Source organism: Copadichromis virginalis, linkage group LG22 (assembly GCF_057382275.1).
Source record: "Copadichromis virginalis isolate Kocher_CV1m ecotype Utaka linkage group LG22, C_Virginalis_male_GT1.1, whole genome shotgun sequence".
Taxonomy (NCBI): Eukaryota; Metazoa; Chordata; class Actinopteri; order Cichliformes; family Cichlidae; genus Copadichromis; species Copadichromis virginalis.
In genome coordinates this window covers 36,589,054-36,612,548 of record NC_140638.1, presented here as the reverse complement: position 1 = coordinate 36,612,548, position 23,495 = coordinate 36,589,054, and the positions used below count along the sequence as shown (strand labels likewise).

At 44.7% G+C, this 23,495-nt stretch overlaps 1 protein-coding gene across 3 annotated transcripts; it reads left to right on the top strand.

The window, feature by feature from the left end:
* The first annotated feature begins 397 nt into the window (after positions 1-397).
* On the top strand, positions 398-22,085 carry pogza (pogo transposable element derived with ZNF domain a). 3 transcript variants are annotated; one of them, XM_085445121.1, is made up of 25 exons: positions 398-729; positions 1,694-1,801; positions 2,371-2,477; positions 2,563-2,623; positions 6,484-6,657; positions 6,730-6,930; positions 9,348-9,433; positions 9,515-9,673; positions 9,802-10,064; positions 10,259-10,404; positions 10,554-10,654; positions 10,744-10,890; positions 12,976-13,110; positions 13,230-13,304; positions 14,849-14,946; positions 15,669-15,809; positions 15,890-15,949; positions 16,045-16,160; positions 16,683-16,761; positions 19,609-19,771; positions 20,230-20,631; positions 20,723-21,013; positions 21,102-21,302; positions 21,378-21,508; positions 21,618-22,085. In XM_085445121.1, the coding sequence occupies exons 2-25, from the start codon at positions 1,702-1,704 to the stop codon at positions 21,823-21,825; spliced, it is 3,645 nt and encodes a 1,214-aa protein (XP_085301247.1). In that variant the 5' UTR covers positions 398-729; positions 1,694-1,701; the 3' UTR covers positions 21,826-22,085. The 3 variants fall into 3 exon arrangements, with proteins under 3 accessions (XP_085301247.1, XP_085301245.1, XP_085301246.1); XM_085445119.1 differs by having other exon boundaries at positions 399-729; positions 9,778-10,064; XM_085445120.1 differs by having other exon boundaries at positions 399-729; positions 1,691-1,801; positions 9,778-10,064.
* The last annotated feature ends 1,410 nt before the right edge of the window (positions 22,086-23,495 follow it).

Sequence of the window (23,495 nt, the reverse complement as noted above, 5' to 3'; positions counted from 1 at the left end):
ACTCGTGAAATGCTTTATTTATACCAAAAACAACAACAACAAATACTAGTCTTCGTTAACATATATATTTACATGCAAATAATATACATGTAAATATATTTACTGATTTCTTTTTACATTTTGTTGGTTGTTGTGTTAGAAATCGCCACACCATCCTAACACTTTGGGCTGGAAAGTTTAGGTAGGTAGATTCCGAAGCTGTTACATTAGAGCCTTTGATGGTCGCCGTTCATGTCTTTAATCAGAGTTTATAGACTCTGTAAATAAAAACAGTCCCAAACTGATTAATTCTGTGTTGCTAATAATTAGCTTAGCATTAGCATGCCAAAGATAAGAAGCATGCCACAACTGTTAGCGTGCCGACATAGCGCTGAACTCTACTTAAACTGGCAGAGTGTGGTGCTTAAACTGAGCGTATTTAACGTCGATAAGCAAAAACATCCGGTTACGAGGAAGAAAACATTTAATAAGCCACATATCAAAACAGCTGCTGTGAGCCCCACGGAGAGGTATCACTCCGCTCCGTCTGAATGTAGTCCCGTAACAGCAGCGCAAACGGGAGGTTGTTGGCGGAGGGATACGGTTGTGCTAGCAGGAGCAAACGACATCTCCAACGTGTGTGTGAAGACCACACATTATTCATTTTATTCCTAAAGGAAAAGCACACTGTTCACAGGCGGAATTTTAACGGAATATATAATTGTTTTGCACATTAAATGTCCGGATAAGGTAAGCGTCTGGTTGGTATACTTTTTCAATGGATGTCATCCAGAGTTATTGAAGTCTCTGAGTTAGCAGCTCGGCTAGTTAGCATAGTTAGCTCAATGCTAAGCTACAGTGTGGAGAGACTGTAGGGAAAGATAATGGTGTATAGATTTGTTTTTATCACTCAACTTTTAGTAGTTAGAAATCAGTAAGTGACACGTCGTTGATCTTTAGCATGCTAAGCTGCAGCTGTGGTTACTGAATGTGTTTTAATTGAGTTTTGAAACTTGCTCATGAACTAAATGTATTAATGTTTTTTAAGCTCTGTTACTTCTAATAGAGTTTAAGGTCACCTATAACAACTTTGAGCTACTCCCTTTATCAGCTACTAATGAAATCTCTTTGTTGTTGAAAATAAAATATTAATACGAGCTCCTTATTGATGAAGTTGGCACTGCTAACTTTGAGATGGCCACTAGCAGAATGCTCATACAGAGCAGCTGACATATTTATGAATGAAAAAGGTTCAGATCTGTGTAGAGCTGCAACACTAAACTCGTTGAGCTTTGAATTAGGTTTTTAAAATTTGTTTTCGAAGATTTAAACCAGAAGGAAATAATTTTAGTTTGAGATTTCCTTTTGCGTTCAAAAATAACATTGGTATAATTAGCCACATGCTCTTTGTTAGGAACCCCTGTGAAATGCTTTTATAAAGCTTATTTTGACTGATGTCCTGTTTGAATTGCAGAGTTGATTTATTAGACTGTATTAAAAAGGAGGTCTCTATAGATAATTTCCCTGTTCAGAACAACTGTACCTGGTGAATGTTTTTATAACTCACCTGTTCAAATTGGATTAATGCTTAATATTTGCATTTTTTAGAGGCATGTTTGGCCGATGGGTGCACACTGACGGAGGTGGTTCTAGCTGCTAGCTGGAGCCTCTAGTTTTTGTGCAGGTTTGTCTCACAGGTGTGTCCTTCCAGCAGGCAAGGAGATGACGACAGAGGTGGAGAGGCCAGCAGGAGGCACAGCTGACCAGGAGATGAAATGTAATGAAGAGGAGGAAGAGGTCCTGCAAGAAAAGGATGATGAAGGTTAAAAAAACCCCCAAACAAACAATTCTTTACAATGAAATGAATTCAGCATATGCAGGTTATCCTTCCATTATCTCGATTCACTTAACTAACGGCCGTGTCTAAGAATCTGTATTTATTAATGATGCTCATCAGGGAAGCGCAAAGATTTTAGAGGCTGCTGAAAAACTTTACACCCTCCTACTCTTTCTGCAGAGGTCCGAAGGACCAGCAATGATGACATTTTATTCCATGACGTAAATTAGTCTTTATATATGTAGCGTCTCATGTCCCCTTTAAACGACGAGTAAGTCTCGCAGCAATTGTGATGATTAGTCCACTAACGTGGCACCACGGACGCGGCCTTCACCCAAAAGCCAAAAGCTTTGGAATTTAACATCAGTAAGGCCTTCAGATCAAATAGACCAAATACGATTGAGTCTATAGGATTTCAGTAGGAAGCTGTTAGCATTTGGATAAAGTTCAGCACCTGATAAAAGCAAAGTGACCGTAGAGTTTCCTCTTAAATTCAAATTGGCTGATTGTTGTGATCAGACAGTCAGCTGATTAAGTGTGTGTGTCGTGTTCAGGTCTGCAGGAGGACGCTGACCCCCCACCAGTCCATATCATCCCTCTCCCAGTCCAGCCTAATGCAGAGAACAGCTGCGGGCCCCTCACAGACAGCAGCGCAATGGAGGTACTGGTTGATTTTTGATTATAGATCGACTGCTGGTTGTTGATTATAGATCATCTGCAACATTTCAAACATGTGATGTGTTCAGTCTGCAGGTGCTTCTCTAAGCTTCAGGGTCAACGGTCAGCTGGTCCCCCTGCTGCCTGGAGGTCAGTCCCAAACACTTTCAAGTAGAAGTACTTCATTAATATCTTTGTTCATACTAGGGATGGACCGATCTGATATTACGTATCGGTCCGATACTGACCTAAATTACTGGATCGGATATCAGAGAGAAATAAAAGATGTAATCCGATCCATTAAATATCACACAAGCACCTCACAAGACCTGCGACACGGCGTAACTCTGCTCATAACCGCAGCACGTCGGAGCGGTATGCTCACGTGATAGAGCGGCTGTGGCATGCGGGACCTCTCGGCGCTCTGGTTGACCATTGGTAGCCTCATTACCAAACCGGCATTTCATCTCTGAGGAAGTGATCCCAGAGAGAAGAAAGCAAGCGTGTAAGTTCATCTCTGAATGTTTGTAAAGCAAACATACAGCATGCTACTTCAGTCATGAAACTGATCAATGATCAGCTGATCGTCTCTCTTCTTTGTTTTTGCGCCAGAAAGAGGAAACCAGCGGCTGAACAACAGCAGCACGTTTAAGCTTGACTGTTGTTAGAATGTATTTAATATTACTTTCTACACCAGGATCTTTTTCTACACAGCTGACGTAACTGTGCAGGGGCGGATCTAGCAAAGTTTAGCCAGGGGGCTGATAGGGCATGAACAGGGAAAGGGGGGCACAGAGACATACTTTTCTTTCTTATTCTCATTTAAAATGTCGAGCTTTTAATAAATAATTATCTGAATCTTACACCCAAAGTTTTAATCTGATGTAAAATGCAGAGGTGTGGACTCGAGTCACGTGACTTGGACTCGAGTCATTAATTTTATGACTTTAGACTTGACTTGAAAAAATGTTCTAAGACTTGTGACTTGACTTGACTTGGACTTTTACACCAATGACCTGGGACTTGAATTGGACTTGAACTGGTTTACTTGAAGAGACTTGATATTTCACCCCAAATATAAAATTTAACACTCATATTATATAGAAAGTGTGCACCATTAATTAAATTCATTTATTCAAACTACACTCCATACGTATGTCTGCGTGAGCTGTAGCACAGCCAATCAAATTAACCAGATTTGTTTTTAAAAAGAAAAGAAAAAACCCTCAAAAATGCTGCAAGGAGTTATTTTTTTCAGGTACATAAACTATGAAGTAGTCAACAAAAAACCGAAACGCAATATGCAAAACATGCAAGAAGAGAATCACAGACAGAGATGGAACAACTTCAACTTTGTCCGACAGTTGAAGTTCTGTAAAGAACAGGAGGTGGTGCTTCTCTCTTGCTACGATGAGATAGCTGACTTCATCTAACTAGCAAATGTTTTCCAGGCTACGTTGGTGATGCAGTTTTTTTTAAATGTGTATGATATTTTTGTCATGCGATTTTAAAGCCGGTCCTACAAGCGCATCCAAGAATAACATGCAGCTTATCTCAGAACTGTCGGTGAAAATTATTCTTGGAGCTAGGTTTAATTGAGCTGCATTTTAAAGAGGTGCAATTTCACAATTTATGTATATTTTCTAAGTTCACTATTTTGTCATGTGTTGAGAAAAACACAGATTTAAAAATTACATGGTCTAATATTTACATTTAGCATAACTGCAACATTTTTCTTTCTTTTTTTTTTCTTTTCTTTTTTAAAGACTCGAAAGGACTTGAAATTCAAAATTTCAGACTTGTGACTTTACTCGGACTTTTACACCAGTGACTTGAGACTCGACTCTGACTTGCCTGACATTACTTGAGACTTGCAAAACAATGACTTGGTCCCACCTCTGGTAAAATATATAGAAGTCCATTACTGTATATAGTAACTGTTAAGTCTAATATACCCTAGTAAGCTATAGTACTTTTTCCTTTGGGAACCATCTGTGCAGTCTGCAGTTCTGTTGAAGAAAGATGTTGAATCTGTTTAATTATTCTTGAAAAATAATTGATTTCTGTGCATTTTTTTTTTACATGTGCATTAAATTAAAGTTGATTACGTTGATTAAGCATCATGAGGTGGAGGGCGGGGGGTGGTTCCCTATTTTTTTATTTTATTTTATTTGCTGGGAGTTTGCAGCCCTGTTAGTTAGGTTGTTTAATATTTCTGGTAAGTACTCTTTAAAATACCAGAGTAGGGAGGATGGAGCAGGTTTAAGTTTATTAGATTGATCAGTTTTGCTGAACTATGAAATATTTTGGGTGCAGTGTGTTTTTTACATACAGGTATAACAGAATAGCTTTAGTGTTGTTGTTTAGTTAAACTTGAGTATGAACTTCTACAAAATGCAGCAAGATATTAAAAAACAGTTTTATTGATTAAAAAACACTATATTGGATTCATATCGGTATCGGCAGATATCCAAATTTATGATATCGGTATCGGACATAAAAAAAACTGGTATCGTGCCATCTGTAGTTCATACAATCTGCCCTTGTGAGTCAGTCGCCGCTAAACATTGACCCTGGAGCTCTGTGTTCATGTTTGACCCTTTTGTGCCCTCCACAAAAAAAATGTGCACACACAAAATTGCCATAAAATCAGAATCAGAATACTTTATTGATCCCTGGGGGAAATTTTTTTTCTTTTTTTCCTCATACGACTATTTTCTTTTTTTTCATAAATCACTTAATGACTTGGAGACCTTTTCAAAATGATAAAACATTAAATTATTTTCACTATCTTAATCATTTAAATGCCAATTTAAACATTTGAATTAAGTATTTATTACAATAATTCACAAAAACAATTCTTTTCCTGGATAGCCTGAATATTACTTCATAGTTCATATGTTCTGTTATATTTATCTTTTGTTGTTGAAGTTTGCATAATAACTGTTTCCACTGATGACTCAGATCTTGATTAGAAAATGGTTTCAGACACACAAATCACTCTGGGGCCTCCATGGTGGTCTCACGGCTCCATCGTATAACTTGCAGTAATACAAGTGTCATGCATTGGCCTACAACAGGAAAAAGGTTGAATCCGGGCAAATAGAGTAAAAATGTCAAATATCACGACTATTCTTCAAATGGTTTTATACTGTAGTGGCAGAGAGATTAAACATGTGGTTTCAATGGAAATAAATGTGGCGTTTTTGTCCAAAAGGTGTCGAGAGGCAAAAGATTTTCTCCAAGACTCTAATCAGCAGGGCTGGGCAATCTCAGAACTCGGGGGCCGGTGTCCCTGCAGGTTTTAGATGTGTCCTCGAACCAACACAGCTGATTTAAATGGCTAAATTAGCTCCTCAACATGTCCTGAAGTTCTCCAGAGGCCTGTAATGAACTAATCGTGTGATTCAGGTGTGTTGACCCAGGGTGAGATCTAAAGCCTGCAGGGACACCGGCCCTCAAGGCCTGAGATTGCCCAGCCCTGCTCTAATCACTAGGGCTGGGTATCGTCACTGATTTCTAGAACCGATTCGATTTGAATCTGGGAAGTTTTGACTGAAACAGTCAGAAATGTTTTAATTGTGATCATTCAGTACTAATTCGTCAGGTCTGCGCTTTGTGTTTATATCTTTGTGCTCTCATTTGCTGTTTTAGCTGTTTGGTGGTTGTTGAAACAGTTTTGTGAACTTTAACCTGAGGTTCTGGCAAAATACATTTATATTTAAAAATCGATTCAGGATTTAATGAATCGATATCACTTTAAAGATAAAATCGATGTGAATTGATAAATCAATTATTGAAACCCACCCCCACTAATCACCACCGATGTCCCCCATACTATTTATTATATGGAAAATGACTGTTTTTCTGTGAGTGGTTGCCATAAATAATGAATAATTAAAAGGTCTAAACTGGCATTTCAAGGGTTGAAATCCTAAAAATGGTTTGATTGTTTTGATCAAACGGCTCATGTTGTGTGTGTGTCATGTGTTTCTGCGTCTATCCTGCAGGGGGCACTGCAAAGCTGAAGTTGCGCGCTCATCCTGAAGGTTCAGCCAGTGGTTTCACCACGGTCCAGATCCCTGTCACGCTGACCCTTCACAGTCCTGCAGGGATCCAGTACATCAGCACCACTGCCTCTCTGAGTGCCTCCCCTGCTCCTGCCCCCACACCCATCATCACAGGTAATCCCTCCGCCAGCAGATGTGGAGCAGTTCAGGTGTTCCTCAGGCTAACGCAGACTCTCTGTGCTCCAGGCGTGATCTGTGGTGAAGCAGCTCAGAAGGTTCTGATCGACCACAACGTGAACTTCAACCCTCCGACCGGGTTAAAGAATCAACATTCTGCTGCGGCATCACCATTCACCTCATCGCAGGCCACGCCCCCCCCAGCACCTGGCAGGACCAAAAAGCGTCCGAGCAGCAGATCTGCAGCACCGCACACACTGCTGCACAAAGGTTTGACAACTCGTCTGTGTGCTCAAGTCTGCAGAGATGATAGAGAGCAAGCCAAATACATCCTGTCGTACTTCAGTATGTAGGCGGTTTGAACTCATCGCCATGACTCTAAGCGAGACGAGACCATACAGAGTTAGAACATTTAAATTTCAGCCCCAGTTTGAATTCAGTGATCATAAAAGCTGTATCATCTGGGTAAAACTGCTCGTTTACCCCTATTTTTACTACAGATGCTTGTAAATCAAGTGAAGTCATTCTGTGTACGTACAGTAAGTAAAATCTCAGTGTTCAGCTTAATCCAACACGACCAAAGAGTTAACTAGTACTAGATGTCAGGGTTCACTTCCTTTATTCATCATACAGTGTTCCTAGTTTGTCCTTGTTTTTGATCTTCTTTGGTTTGGTTTTTATGTTGTTAGCGGTTGTTCTTACAGAAAGGAAGCCCGTAAGAGTTTAACTCATAATAATAATAATAATAATAATAATAATAATAATAATAATAATAATAATGGATTGGATTTATATAGCGCTTTTCAAGGCACCCAAAGCGCTTTACAATGCCACTATTCAGTCACTCTCACATTCACACACTGGTGGAGGCAGCTACAGTTGTAGCCACAGCTGCCCTGGGGCAGACTGACAGAAGCGAGGCTGCCATATCGTGCCATCGGCCCCTCTGGCCAACACCAGTAGGCGGCAGGGTAAAGTGTCTTGCCCAAGGACACAACGACCAGGGCAGAAAGCCCGGGGATCGAAACGGCGACCTTCCGGTTACAGATACGCTTCCCAACCCCCTGAGCCACGGTCGCCCCATGTAAAGGATCAGAACAAAAACTGTGAACAGGACTGTCTCTGGACGTAAGGAGCGCTGTTGTTCCAGTTATCCTTCCTGTTTGAACCATATTAATACATTTGAGGTTTACACTTGACTGTCAGTCCTCGAGGAGATCAGATGGACAGATGGAGAAAACGTGTTTCTAGAGATGTTGATGGATTCTCTCACAGCTGCTAGGTACGAAGTAACCAGGCGGTTGTCATGGCTACAGTTGCTGATAGAGCTTTTCTTTGGGTCTGCAGTCATTACACCCGTTTACCAGAGTTACCTGTGAATGAAGACTGCTTGAGCTCACACAGTCATCTGTACACAGAAAGGCTGAGCCAGTGCTTCCTTCTACTGCTGGCCTGTATTTCAGAAAGAGCTCATTTAAATGTATTGAAAGACTGATGCTTGATTAAGAAATGTACCTTCAGCTGGTCCAGTTTCCTACACAAAACAAACAAAACGTTGATCAATCATATTAGAAGTAGAATTAAAATCAGTGAATGGTAGTTTTTTCCTGTTATGGAACTGGATGAATGTTTTCAAAGCTCTGATGCAGCGCGCGTGATTACAGTGTCAGGCTGGACGGATTTCTCCTGCAGATGTTCTCTGGCCCCAAAACTGTGTGTCGTCTAAACCTTGAAAATAACAAATTGCTGTTTATCAAGCATCCATGTTTTTCACATTATAGTATGTCAGAGATTTACAGTTAACAAACGGTCAGGTGAATAAACAACACTGAGACACTTGATACTGATAACGTGCGGCACGGGTGAATCTCAGACAGAGAGACACAACGTACTGCAGCATTCGTTTATTTTTATAGGTTACATCGTCAATAAGCAAATATAATCACATTTCCTGTTACGCAGGTCCTGATGCTGTGTGTGTGTGTGTGTGTGTGTGTCACAAAGTATGTGTGTTGCAAGTCAATTTCTAAGAATAATATAATGCAAGTCAACTTCTGCGGATATGTATTTCTGTACTAGTCTCTTGCGGTAAATGTCAGTGTCACAGGGTCAGCTTCCTGTTTCTACAGAAAACTGTGTCTGGTGAAATATGTGTAACATAACATTTGAAGCATAATCGAATAAAACAATAAAAACTCCCTAACATAGTAAAAGAAAGTTCTTAACTTTAAAGTTAGGTCCTGATCACATACCTCTGAAGATTACGGTACCTCTGTCTCTCAGTCCTGTGATCTGATTGGTCAGTTGTCAGGCTGTCAGTAGACCTTTACCTGCACCGTTAGGTTACCATGGTGATTTAGTCAGCTTCATTATTGATAAAAAGCTGACACAAACCCAAAGATGACCCCTAACCCTGTGATAAGACTTCGTGATTCAGACTCGGATGAAGATGTGGACGTAGGTGAAGACACAGGTGTGAGGGAACACGGATGCTGAGGAATGAGGTTAGGACTCAGGTGAGGTGGGGGCTTCAGCTCTGAGTGCTGTTATCGTGGACTCAGGGCTGTGGTTAGGGTTCAGGTGAGGTGGACTGTGTTGTAAAGGATTCAGGTGCAGGTCTGCTAGGTTGGAATTCTGCTAAGGTGTAGACTTGGATATGTACTCAGCTGTCGTGTCCCCCCCCTCAGGTGAGTTGGGTCCCGTGCGCCCCCCCGACTGCCTCGTCTGCACATCGCAGTACAAATTGATCACAGAGCTGCGAGGATTCATGTGTGTAAGTCCTGCACAGCCACCTCTTTACACCTCTACCTGTGTCATCACACAGCCTGATTAAAACCCTCTTCCCCATCTTCAGATGTGCAGCCCAGCCATCATGCAGAGTTTGAGGAACCTGAAGAGGAAGAAGAAAAGCAAACACCACAGGGGGAGCAGGGACAAAATCAGAACCCTGAAACCCAGCAGAGACTCTCAAACCAACAGTAGGGTGTCCAAAACCAGACCAGGACCCTCTGCTGTGAGTTCACACTGCTGATCAATGAGGATCTACTCCAAGAGAGTCACCCGATGAACCTTTGTCATGTGATGTGACGTCATTCTCCTTCCTGTGTGTCTCCTTAGTCTAAAGGTGTTTCTCCTTCTCAGAGGGCTCACTGGTCATCTGGTGATCTCCTGACCAGCCAGGTTAGCGCCTCCGCCTCCCTTCCGTCCCTCTGCGACCCTTCTGAGCCAGATCTGTTTGGATCCCTGCCCAGCTCGCCTCACGGCAAACTCGTGATCCTTGTGGAGGATTTTTATTATGGCTCCGCCCCCGGACAACACCCTAAGAAATGCAACCTGATGGGCGCAAAGTACAGCGAGCCATACCGCTGCATCCACTGCCCCAAGACGCTCGGCAACAACATCGAGTGAGCCTCTGGAGATTGTCTTAAACCTTCCTTCTATTAAATGAGCAGCAGGATGTGCCTCCTGTGCTTATACAAAAAGAGAATGGGCCATTCTCATGAATTCATGCTCTCCTATTGAATATAGCCTGACATGATCTCAAGTCATTAGATGTTTGGTTTGTGTCTTCAGTTGTGACTCTTTGTATATGTTGCAGGTTGATGAGTCACATGCAGCAGCATGTGTCCATGATATTTCAGTGGGACTCTGCGTTCTCGTGTCCACACTGTTCCCGTCACTTCCTGTCTGCTGGGAAGCTGCAGAGTCACGTGGAGGCCGTCCACAATCAGTGCGAGTCCAAAGGTCTGTGACAGCATAACCGGTTACCCTTTGGTTGGTTAGCGGTTACAGGATGGCCTGCTGATCCCGAGTGCTTCCCACTGTAAAAAGGATGCTTCAGGTTTGTGTGTCTGTCATGCAGTGATGGATTTGTTTCTCGTTTGCCTTGGCAGCCACGTGTAGGATCTGCGAGCTGGCATTTGAAAGTGAACCTGCTTTCCTGTGGCACATGAAGACCACCCACAAACCGGGAGAGATGCCCTACATCTGCCAGGTTCGACTCCGAGCACCAGAAAGCTGCCCTCACCTTCGTCAGTGCTCGTTGTGGCCCGAGAGTTTACGTGCCCCGCTTTCTGTCTGCAGGAGTGTGGCTTCAGGTCGTCCTTCTACTCAGATGTGTGGTTCCACTTTGAGGAGTGTCACACCAGCACCAGAAACTTTATGTGTCAATACTGCCTCAGAGTGTTGCGCCGCAACACCTGCTACCAGCAGCACTTTATCCGCCACCAGGTAGGTAACTGCTGCAGGTAATACAGCTAAAGGGTTTAACTTGGAAGAACCGCGAGAGTTGAAGTGAAGGTTAAAATGTGTTACGCAGTTAAATCAAAGGAAATCTAAAGCACAGAGAGGTTTTCTGGAACTACCATTGTTAAGATGTGTGTGTCCTACTGCACTAGTGTCCAGTGGGGGTGGGGCATGGCTACGCAGAGGCGGGAAAGGGGCAGTAGAAGTTTGGAATGTCAGGTTTTCTGTGGTTGTACGAAAGAAGGCGACCATTAAAGTAGGGGTGGGCGGTATAAACGCTATACGGTAGAAACGGTATAAATTTGGCCAGCGGTTGAGATTTTGACTATACCGCTCTAAGCTGCGCCCGTTTTGGTCAAAAGCATTGCAGCAGCTAAAAACATCATCTGCAAAATATTCCAGGTGACAGTCACAGCAAAGAGACAAAGCACTTTTGGAATATGAGGAAAGCCAAAAACTGCGCTTCCTCCACTTCTGTACCATTGATTCAGTAAAGTTGAATTCTCTCACAGCTGCTCTATTCCCATGTTGTTGCAGTATATTAATGACTAACCTCGTATTGTGGATGGATTATCTCAGTTGAAGTTTGGTCCGTGTATAGCATCCTGCTATGCGATTGCATTTGTCCCTGACCATCAGGAACCCTCACATTAACTTTTATTGAGTGGAAAAGTGTTAGCGTTCATCCTCCAGCTTCACTGTGTTTATGTTATGCTAACATAGCTGTGTAGCTAGCAATCACGTAGCACAACATTATATACCAATTAGCCCAACTTCAGTAACCCTACAAACGTCACTGCTGTTTAGTTTCCTGTCTTAATATATGTTGGAAGTGATAACAGAGCTGTACGTTTGAATGTTTCAGAAATCTCTGTCAGAACATGCTTTAACATGTTTAGGTGGAAGCTAGCGAGCTAACTTCCTGTTAACTTCTAACTCCATTAAATTTAATAATGGATGCCTGAATGTTAAACTTAATTGTTACACCTGATAAAGCAGCAACACTCATCATTTTATTAAAGATGAAAGAATTTAGACAGTTTTTAACTCTCAGTGATGCTGCAGTGTTCGTTTGACTTTGGGACCTGAAATGGACGGAGTTTAGGACCCAGATTACTCCGTGAGGCTCCTGACTACGGCAGCCATAATGCTCCAACAATCCATCAAGCGGTGCGGCTTCGTAGCTTCGTATTTCTGTGCGCCGTGTACATAAAATCAGTTCGAGGTCAGTAAGCACAACCAGAATTCATACATAAGGCACACTGTCGATTTTTGAGAAAATTAAAGGATTTCAAGTGCGCCTTATAGTGTGGAAAATACAATATACAGATGAAAAGAATATATCGTTACCGCACATGCTTCAAATTATACCGTGATATGGATTTTAGGCCATATCGCCCAGCCCTACATTAAAGTTGGAGTTACTATGCCAGTTGTGTGATTATGGGACTAACACCATGATGACGTGGGTCCTTGGGTAGAGAGATTTCCAAAGGGTTGGTCTAGACTCTGAAACTCCACGTTCCAGGGTTTTTAGCCTGGAGATGTAGAGAGGAAGGAGACCAGTGAGTGAGTTAGGAGGAACACCATCGCTGTCCTTGTAGTTGATATATCCCCGTTTCTCCTGGAATATCCAAATGTTCTTCCAGACCACATAAGACCACATAGGATATAATCCCTCCAGTAGGTTCTAGGATCTCGTCCTGCAGATAAACCTCTGTAACCTTGTCTGGCTTCACAGATATGCGAGCAGGGAGCCAGGAGTCCAATTCCCTCAATGTAACGTCCCTCTTATGTGAGCACACACAGAGCCTGAAACAGGAAGCCCGGCTTAACAGAGAAAGCTGACATCCACTGGTGCGATGCCCGTTATCCCTGACTGGGGTTTTAGGTTAATGCAAAGAAAGCCTGGCTTTGTTGAACTGGACAGATACCAGCTTTTGTTTTTGGAGCTAAAGTCTGAGGTACTGAGGGTTTGGAGAGGACCGAAGAGGAACGGGCTTGTTGTAAAGCAATGTATCATCTGCGCTGAGGTGGAGTTTAATTCTGTGTGTTGGTGCATGTTTGCAGAAGAAGCGCGAGTTTGGCTGCGATAAATGTCGTCTCCACTTCCTGTACATAAAAGAGCTGGTTGAGCACAGAGTTCTGTATCACAGGACGCACATCAGACCACCTCAGCTCAGCGGACTCAAACCTGGAACCAAGGTAGGAACCAATATCCTTAGATAATTACAGATAATTAATAAACACAATTAAACCCCTTAAAGATAATTAAACTCCTGCTGGAGAAGCCTCACCTTTACTGAGTATCTCTCTGTCTGCAGGTGACGGTCAGGGCGTATTCTGTAGTTGGGGAATCTGAAGGTGAAGGACCTAAGACAACTGTTGCTTCATGCAAGGTGAGCAGCATGGAAACGCTCATTGCCTGAGCTTTCAGATCCAGATCATCTGCTCTCCCATCCAAGACCATTTTTTAGTTCGTTCCTGTTTAGAGACAGAAAATCAACCAAAAGGTGGTTGGTTTGTTTAGAAACAGCTGACACGTTAACACAGACGCACTGTATGGTAAGTGCAAAGATGTTAGAATAAATCATTTGTTGCAGAAAGTGGAGAAAGCTGGAAATTAGCCACTTGTTAGCCCCAGAACCTCATCTCTGCTCTTCGTGGTTCTATTCGCTTCGAGTGACGGCCTCCAGCTCGCACTGCGGCAGGAAAGAGATTCAGCGCCTCCAATTAGGGCTGAGCGATATATTGAATATACTCGATGTATCAGGAGTTTTTCCATGTACAATGGTTGAAATGGCTTCATGGTAACAATAGAGTATAAATTGCCATGGTAACATTTGGATGTCTGCATGTTTGTTTGCTCCCCACACGCTGTGACTGCATCATTAATTCCCCCCTCCCAACCAGCTGAAGTCATCCACTGCAAAGTCTTTTAAATGTCTGTGTGCACACCAAAGAGCACGTTACATGAACCAGCTGTGACTATTATGTGTCTGTGCGAGTTATCGCAGATCGTCCCGTGCGTGGGGCTGGACGGCGCTACCGCGTTAACGAGCTAACTGCGTTAACGAGCTAAGGCATGGATGCCGGCCAGCCCCACGCACGGGACGATCTGCGATAACTCGCTAATGGAGATTTGCCGCATTAATGCAGTTACGGCGCTAACGTCATTTTAACGAGATCAGCGCTGACAGCACTAATTTTTATATGTTCACGAAAGAGCACCTTTTAAATTTCAGTGGTTTTATTTTGTGTCATGAATTCTTGCTGGATGTCCTTTTTGATCCTTTGTTAAAGGTGTTGACCACAGACGTTCTGTGGCAGAATCCTCTGTGTGCACCTGATGGTTAAAGAGCAGTTAAAATAAAAATAATATAATAAATAAATAAAATAAAATGTGTCACATCAGATATTTTAGATTCAAAGCAGAAAAAAACATTAAATGGTCGATTTGAATGAGTTAAGCAGTGAAATTTTAGACACTATATGATTGAAAATAACATTTGTCTTTGGAGGTTATTTAAACATATCGTAATGTAGCCAAAAAATATTGTGATATTAAATATCCCCTCATATCGCCCAGCCCTACCTCGAAGTCTGGGCGCCTCCTGGCTGAGGTGTTTTGCACGTCCTACCGGGGGAGGCCCCGGGGCAGACCCAGGACACCCTGGAGAGATTAAATCTCTCGGCTGGCCTTGGCGTTCCCCTGGACGAGCTGGGGGTCTGGGCTTCTCTGAGCGTCTGTGCTTAGGCTGCTGCAGAGGAAGGAAGGAAATCCTCCATGTTTTCAATGGATTCTTTTTCTCCTCTGCCTTCATTTAGCTTTCTACTGATTGTAGTTTTACCCAAAAATGCAGAAGCATATGGAGATGGGTGTATGTGTGAATAAAGTTTTTTTCCCTCCTCATGTTCTTCACGTTTTCTTTTTCTGCTCCAGGTGGTGGATGTTGCTCTTCCTACGTCTTCGCAGGAAGTTCCTCAGAGGAAACCAGTGGAAACGCTGGGATTGCTGCTGCTCAGCCTGAACCCGGACAGGTATCAGAGCTGGGGTTCCCCGGGTCCTGTGGGATGTGTGGGGAAACTTCAAAAAACAAGCATTTCTGCTGTTTAATACCTAAAATATTCTACTCGCATATGAGTTGTAAGAAGCACTTGTTTAGATAAAGATGTTGCAGAAACCCCAACAGAATTGTAGAAGAAAACTTTTTCATTAGCCACAAGTACCTGCTCGGGTCGGCTTGACTCTGTTTAAGGGTTTTCATTAGAGAGTCGCACCTTGTACCACGTACTGCTCAGCTGAGGGTCCAAGCAATCTAAGGCAAGCCAAAATGTGACATCAAGAGACTGTGTGCCACCGATTGGCTGGTCAGTGGCGTCACTCGTTGAGTCACGAGAGCGTATCTTTCACGTGGCAGTCGAGGAAATGGTTGGATAAAAAAACACTGTGGTCCACTCAGACTGACAGAAAGCCGTACACGAATCACCGCATTTACGTGGAAGTGCTCCACTGTTGTGACGTTAAAGTCACATACCAATGACGTCACAGGACTCCCGGCTGCAGTGCTCTAACAACCCCCCATGCACAGTATGTGGGTGTCAACTGTAGTGAAAACGTACCAACACCCAGTCGAGCAGAGTAGATTCTACATGTTATATCTCTGGCTCAGACTGTGCTGACAGCTTCGCCCAGCAGGGCGGCGCCACTGCACAAAACCTTTGTTGTTCAGCCTCTCTCTCACTCCCTCACTTCCTCTCAGGCTGTCTCGGCCGCTTCAGCGCTGCCTCGAGTGTCTGAACTCAGTTCCTGACCTCAGGACGCACTACCCTTCTCTGGTCCATTGCTCGCTCTGCAGGTTCATCACCTGCTGCTCCACCTCCTACGCCAACCACATGATCAAGTATGCGCCTCTGATTGGTCATCTCACAGTCTCTTTTGTTTGTTTGTTTTCCTGAACTGTGCGACTGTTTTTGTTTTTAGTAACCATGCGACCTGCAAGAAGGTGCCGCCGTACCAAACCATCTTCCAGTCTGACCCCAAGTAACCAGACCAGCAGAATCAGATCAGTGTGATCAATTATCTACAGGTGAACAGGAATACCTGAATACCTGACCTGCTCTCGTGTGTGTTTATAGGCTGCCAGACATGTTGATGTGTGTGACATGCAAACTCTTAACCTGCAGAGGAGACCTGATGGCCAATCATCTGACAGAGAAGCCAAAGCACACCTGCATCACGTTAGCGCACACAGGTAATGTACACAGGTGAAGCGCACACTCTCAAGGTATAGTGCATGAAAAGGAAAAGGTTTTCATGTTGTGGGAGGTAAATGCATGGGTCAAAAAAACACTGCTGCCTGATTCAGATGATTATTTTGAAATGATTTAAAGTATTCTGTCAGGAACTGGTTCCATGTCCTGCACAGCTGTTCGTGATGTGACCACAAGGGGGCACCACAGCAAAATAACTCACCCTGATTGTGAGAGGGTCAGAGTGAATCAGCTCTATCAGGGATGGAGCTAAATAAAGGGCAGAACTCCATTTGAATTCAGTGGACTACGTTAATGTGAACCTGGAGTTTTAATCACGATTATCCACTCCATTTACTTTCTTACACTTACTCCACTCAGGGTTGTGTCTGGAGCCTATCACAGCTGTCACATGCCTGGAAACCTCCCCAGTCTGTTACACGCCTCATGAAGCTAACTTAAGTTTTCCCTGATAGATGATAAAGATGGAATCTTCCAGATTTGACACTCTTTTCCTCTTTCAGAGAGTGGGATGACTTATGAGAATGAAACTGTATCAGAGCCGAGAGAGAGTGGAGCCGACACACAATCACAGTCTGACAGGTAGCATGTGTGTGTGTGTATATATGAAAACATGTTGCTACAAAAGATGTTTACATTAAAATATGGCAAATTAACATCAGAAAAACCAACCACACACACTCTTTATCAAATGAATAAATTACCCCCTCGCCCCTGTGGGCGGTCCATCCTTCAAGCTCGAGTCCTCTACCAGAGGCCTGGGAGCTTGAGGGTCCTGCGCAGTATCTTAGCTGTTCCCAGGACTGCGCTCTTCTGGACAGAGATCTCCGATGTTGTTCCTGGGATCTGCTGGAGCCACTCGCCTAGCTTGGGAGTCACCGCACCTAGTGCTCCGATTACCACGGGGACCACCATTACCTTCACCCTCCACATCCTCTCGAGCTCTTCTCTGAGCCCATGGTATTTCTCCAGCTTCTCGTGTTCCTTCTTCCTGATATTGCTGTCATTGGGAACCGCTACATCGATCACTACGGCCGTCTTCTTCTGTTTGTCTACCACCACTATGTCCGGTTGGTTAGCCACCACCATTTTGTCCGTCTGTATCTGGAAGTCCCACAGGATCTTAGCTCGGTTGTGCTCAGAGCTTGTTCCTGTGCTGCCAGTATTAGTGCCTCTGTGCTTTCAGTCTTTCAGTGCAGCCACTGGTAGGATTTCTGGATGTCCATCCGACTACACTCCTCCAGTCCGAACGACATTCCAATGTCATTGCTGTATAGCCTGGTAGTGTGGATCAGTGAATCGATGTCTCGTTCACTCTTGGCATACAGCTTGATGTCATCCATGTACAGGAGGTGGCTGACAACTGCTCCGTTCCGTAGTCGGTATCGGTAGCCAGTCTTGTTAATGATCTCACTGAGGGGGTTCAGGCCTATGCAGAACAGCAGTGGGGACAGAGCATCTCCTTGGTAGATCCCGCACTTGATGGTAACTTGTGCTATGGGCTTGGAGTTGGCCTCTAGTGTTGTACGCCACATCCCCATTGAGTTCCTGATGAAGGCTCTTAGGGTCCCATTGATCTTGTACAATTCTAGGCATTCCAGTATCCAGCTGTGGGGCATTGAGTCATAGGCCTTCTTGTAATCAATCCAGGCAGTGCACAGGTTGGTCAGTCTGGTCTTGCAGTCTCGGCTGATTGTTCTGTCTACCAGTAGCTGGTGTTTTGCACCTCTGGTATTCTTGCCAATTCCTTTCTGTGTCCCGCTCATGTATTGACCCATGTGCCTGTTCATCTTAGCCGATATGATGCCTGACAGGAGCTTCCATGTGGTACTGAGGCAGGTTATTGGTCGGTAGTTGGAGGGGACCGGTCCCTTCTTGGGGTCCTTGGGGATCAGGACCGTCCGGCCTTCAGTTAGCCATTCCGGGTGTCTCTCGTTAACTAGCAGCTGGTTCATTTGTGCTGCCAGACGCTCGTGGAGTGCAGTCAGCTTCTTCAGCCAGTAGGCGTGAACCATGTCGGGCCCTGGTGCTGTCCAACTCTTCATACTGGAGACCCTTTCTTGGATATCTGCCACTGTGATGATTACTGGACCCTGTTCAGGGAGGTCGCTGTGGTCTGCCCTCAGATCCACTAGCCACTGAGCATTGCCGTTATGGGTTGCGTCCTTCTCCCATATGCTCTTCCAGTATTGTGCCATCTCCAGCCTTGGTGGTGCTGTTCTCATATTGTTCCCCTGCCACTGATAGTACACCTTGGCTGGTTCTGTGGAGAACAGCTTATTCTCCTGCCTTCTATCTCTCTGGTGCACCTCCTTTAAGCAGCTGGCCAAGGCTGTGAGTCTTTGCTTGGCAGTTTCCAAGGCCTCAGGTATGGACAGCTTCCTGTACTTCTTAGGCACCTCTGATAGTCAGCTAATCTCCCTCCATCGTCTCTCTCACACACACACACACACACACACACACACACACACACACACGATCAAAAGTTTTAGAACACCCTGATTTGTTATTTATTGTAATTCAAGTCAAGTGAATAGTTTGAAATGGTACAAAAATAAGTGGTGAACTGCCAGAGGTTAAAAAAACCAAACTGAAAGATGATGTGCATTTCAGAATTATACAAAAAGGCCTTTGTCAAGGATCAACATAGATTAACAGTTTAAAGCTGTTCTGCAGCAATGGAGGTGCTACTGACTCCTACAGCTGTACCGTACTGCAGAAAGTAGTGTGATGCTACAGAAATGGCAAGACAAAAGCAATAAACAATGGAAGAGAGACAGACCATCACTTATAAATGTAGGTCTGTGCTACAGAGAGACTGCGAAGGAAGTCACATTGTCAGTGAGCACAGTTTCCTTCACCATCAAAGGCTCAGAAACTGGGGCAAACTGGGTAATAGTGGCCGTAGTGAGCAAGTCTCAGTTTCTACTGTGAAGACTTCGAGGTGCAGGTTTGACAGGACGAGCTGCAGCAAGAAAGCCAGACGTCAGAATAAGACGAGGCTTGTCTGGGCCATGAAACACCACCGTTGGGCTACTGAAGACTGGAAGAAGCTTTTATGGACTAATGAATCAAATGTGAAATCTTGGGTTCATCACCCAGGATCTGTGTACGCCGTGGAGTAGGTGAAAGGACGGGTCCACAGTGTGTGGCATCAGCTGTCAAACATGGAGGAGGGAGTGTGATAGTCTGGGGATGTTTGCTGGATCTGACAAAGGTGGCCACTTTGATGAGTCAAAGGTCTATTTAGGTCTTTGGTCTATAAACGGATTCTGTGATTTCTGTTTTGACTCAAATTGCTTATTTGCACTATTGATTTCAGAGTGCAATGAGACAAGTATATCTGCAAAACGATATTCAATTATTTTTGTTATTTAAAGGTTTTCATTGTTTTCCCTCATGTTTGTTTTTTAAATATTAACCCTGCAGCACGACATGTTCTGGCAGTGAGGGCGGAGCCTTCATCCCCATCCATCTCCTCCCCTCCAGCTCTACCCAGCTGTCAGTCAGACCCCTTCTTTCCTCCTCCTCCTTCTCCTCCCAACCCGCGATGACCATCAAGTTCCTGGGGCCCCGCTCAGTCCCTGGTCAGGTGAGAGCGACTGTGTGATTCAATCCATCCAGTTCAGTTTTATATTCAGTTTAATTTAATCACCAAATCACAACAAGCTCCTTAAATCACTTGAGATTGAAAGAGAAAGCCCCGACACTGCATTAATGCACTGATCCGTCCACTCTCTTGCTCTTCATCATCGATTGTGGACAGCTGGGATTTCGTGCAGATTCTGACCACCAGTTTGTTATGATGTTTGGGGGATTTTGATGTTCTCACAGCATAACTGGTTGGTTGCCAGCTCTCATTGCATGTGCTATCTATGGATGTTGTGGAAGATCACATGTATAACTTTACCAATGTGCACAAAGGGGGGGGTTATGATGTCTTAGCATGTAGGTGGTGGGACATATGACCCGGAGGACGTCAGGACAAGGACTCGCTGTGGGAGAGAGCCATACTCTGATGATGATGAAGGTGGTGTTCTTACTTCTCAGGCTCCGGTCCCTCTGTTGCTCTCCCAGCTTTCCATCGTGCTCTCTTCTCTGTGCCACGGCGTCACAGTGGCAGCTCATCATAACTGCACGTCTCCCACCACGATCCGTTCATGGATCCGACAGCAGCAGCGCAGCCTGAGACACCGGCTGTGGAGCTGGAAGACGGAGGAGATGGCGGAGTGGGTGCTGGAGCGGTGGGAGCAGCAGCAGATTGTGACTGAGGAGTTGCTGCTCTTGGCAGCGAGGGCAGCTCTGGGAGGGGATGGCCGGCCGGAGGACTGGTACAGCTGGACCGTGGACTTCATGCTGAGACACGACCTTGGACCGCAGACCACCAACAGAAATGTGTCGAGTAGCTTCAACGACAAAAGCCGCCGCTTCATCGACATGCTCCGCTCACAGGTATCAGGCCCGACAGTTTATTGATTGAAATGCACCAACCAAACTTTGATTAGTCGTTGGCGTTTATCGTTCTGGTTCTCGGACTGTGCAGAGTCGGTCTCCTCACTCTCTGGGCTGCATGGACGAGCTCCCCGTCTTCATCGATTTAGACAAGTTCTCCAGCCAGAGCCCAGCTTCCTTCCAGCTGTACGGTTTGCCTGAAGACAGGCCCGTGTTTGACGTCATCATCTCTGCTCTGTCTGATGGCGGCTTCCTCCCCCCCCTGCTGTTCTTTACGGGAGCTGCACCTGATATTCCTGAAGGGTTTCCTGAGAATGTGGTGCTGGAGGCTCGAGCAGAGGGATTCACGGATCAGGACCGCCTGCGCATCTGGATTGAAAAGGTCTGACACTAGTTTGTTGTGCAAGCAGGAGCATTGGGTCACCAGAAACTGTTGCAGATGATGTGATTTCCTGCTTTTCTGCCTGCAGGTGTGGCACCCCTGTGTGGCCTCGCAGCGTAACAGCAGTTGTCTCTTGATAGCGGATGTCCATCGAGGCCACCAGACAGATGCGTTCAGGCGTGCTCTGTCATCGGTCTGCACAGACGTCATCTTCATCCCGTCAGGATGCAGCTCCCGTCTGCAGCCGCTCGACGTCTGTGTGACACGGGTGCTTAGGGACTTCCTGCAGGTAAGCTCACCTGTGCGACTCTGGCCCCGTGTCCGCCCCTCTGATGTGTCGTTGACGTGTTTGTGGTCTCGACAGACCCAGTGGATTCAGCTGGTGTCCACTGGGGGTTTGGATGGTCTGGGTCTGGATCAGCTGGCTCTGACTCTGGCCTGTTGGCTCAGTGAATTTTCTTCCACGCTCAACTCGGAGAAGCACGTCATGCACAGGTGGGAATGCCTGGATTGAGGTATAGCTGGAGGGTATTTGACATCAGCTGTATGTCATGTGACTGTGTCATGTGACTGTGTGATGGCAGTATTGCTTTTTCTTCTGCAGGTCTTTCACCTCAGTGTGTAGCCTTCAGCAGATGGACGATCAGGTGGAGATGGCAAAGATGATCACAGCTTTAACCACGGTGCTGATTCAGCCTCCGGAAACGGGAGGACCAGAGCCGGGACCAGGATCAGAGCCAGTGGAACTGTCCAAGGTAAAGGAGGAGGACAGACGGGTGGAGGAGGAGGTGGAGTGTTCTGTCAGACTGTAGTACGTCACATTTGACCAGGATACGTTTCGTGGTTTCCATGACGAACACTACAAACACACCTTTTGCCCACACTTTGATAAGAGAGAAGCTGATCAGTATTATTGATCCTTGGCTGTACAACGGCAGGAAAAACCTCACAGTCTCATCATGAGTAAAATCTAGTACTGACGACTTTTCTAACAACATTTTTGTTCTGTTACTTTTGCATTGAAAAGAATGATTGGGATGTTTTTGTATTGAAATAAAGAAATGCTGCTGAAGGACTGTTTAATGCTTTTATTGATCAGTAACAAAGGAGAAAACTGAAGTTGCTGCTTCTCTGGTTGGAGCAGACACGACTGCATTGTTCAGGATATTGTTGGCAGGAAGTTGTTTTCCTTTGTCTTCAGCTGTTTGAAAACAAACTTCAGTCCTATGTCCACACAGAGGTCGTGACCCAGCGCCGTGTGACACAGAACAGGAAGTCTGTTCACATCTCTGCTAATATGACATCATCCTGATTGATTTAATGTGAAATCAGCTCGAGAGGATCCAGACCAAACTCCACTCACATACTTGTCAATTTAATGTGACGCTGACCAAAATCTGTCCTGATGTAGAAACGGTACAAAGAAGCAGCACGCTGACCTCAGCAGCTGCATTAATGTCCCCGTTGTCACAATCAAATATAGAAACCATGGGAACACTACCACTTTCCCAGCATGCCCTGGAGCAAGGCAGCGACCCCCACCCCCCCAAGGGCAGTCTTGAGCTGCATCATAGGAAGGATTTGAGGATTATTTGGCCTCCACTGTCCTGTTTAAATATAGGTTTGCATTTACAAATCGACTCTGCATTCATGTTTTCCCAGTTGGGACCATTTTTCTGGTTATTCCACGACCACGCAGCAGCAACACTCTAAAACAAGAACAGACTTTCACCCTTACAAATAATGCACAGCTGTTTAATCGTCCCTCACGGACTCCAGCACAGCTCATTTGTAAACCAGGTACAGTGGAAGGATTTAGTCAGACACCAATTGTGAAAAGATGAGCGGCCTGTAACTTTCATCATAGCTATACCTCAACTATGAGAGACACGATGAGGAAAAACAAACCCAGAAAATCACATTGTCTTTTTTTTTTTGTTTTGTTTTTAAACCATTTATTTACAAATTATGGTGGAAAATAAGTATTCGGTCGCCTACAAACAAGCAAAATTTTTACTCTCACAGACCTGTAACATCTGTAAGAGGCTCCTCTGTCCTCCACTCGTTACCTGTGTTAATGGCACCTGTTTGAACTCGTTATCAGTATAAAGACACCTGTCCACAACCTCAAACAGTCAGACTCCAAAGTCCACTGTGGCCAAGACCAAAGAGCTTTCAAAGGACACCAGAAACAAAATTGTAGACCTGCACCAAGCTGGGAAGACTGCATCTGCAGTTTGGTGTGAAGAAATCAACTGTGGAAGCAATTTTTAGAAAACAGAAGATATACAAGACAACCAATAATCTCCCTCGATCTGGGGCTCCACACAAGATCTCACCCTGTGGGGTCAAAATGATCACAAGAACCACACGTGAGGACCTCGTGAACGACCCGCAGAGAGCTGGGACCAAAGAAACAAAGGCCACCGTCAGTAACTCACTCAAATCCTGCAGCGCCAGACGTGTCCCCCTGCTCACGCCA

Bases quoted from the DNA above. Each gene is read 5' to 3' on its own strand.
- pogza (XM_085445119.1), top strand. From the start codon at position 1,702: ATGACGACAGAGGTGGAGAGGCCAGCAGGAGGCACAGCTGACCAGGAG. The intron at 14,947-15,668 runs GTATCAGAGCTG...ACTTCCTCTCAG, and splicing joins CTCAGCCTGAACCCGGACAG to GCTGTCTCGGCCGCTTCAGC. The intron at 21,509-21,617 runs GTGGGAATGCCT...TTTCTTCTGCAG, and splicing joins GAGAAGCACGTCATGCACAG to GTCTTTCACCTCAGTGTGTA.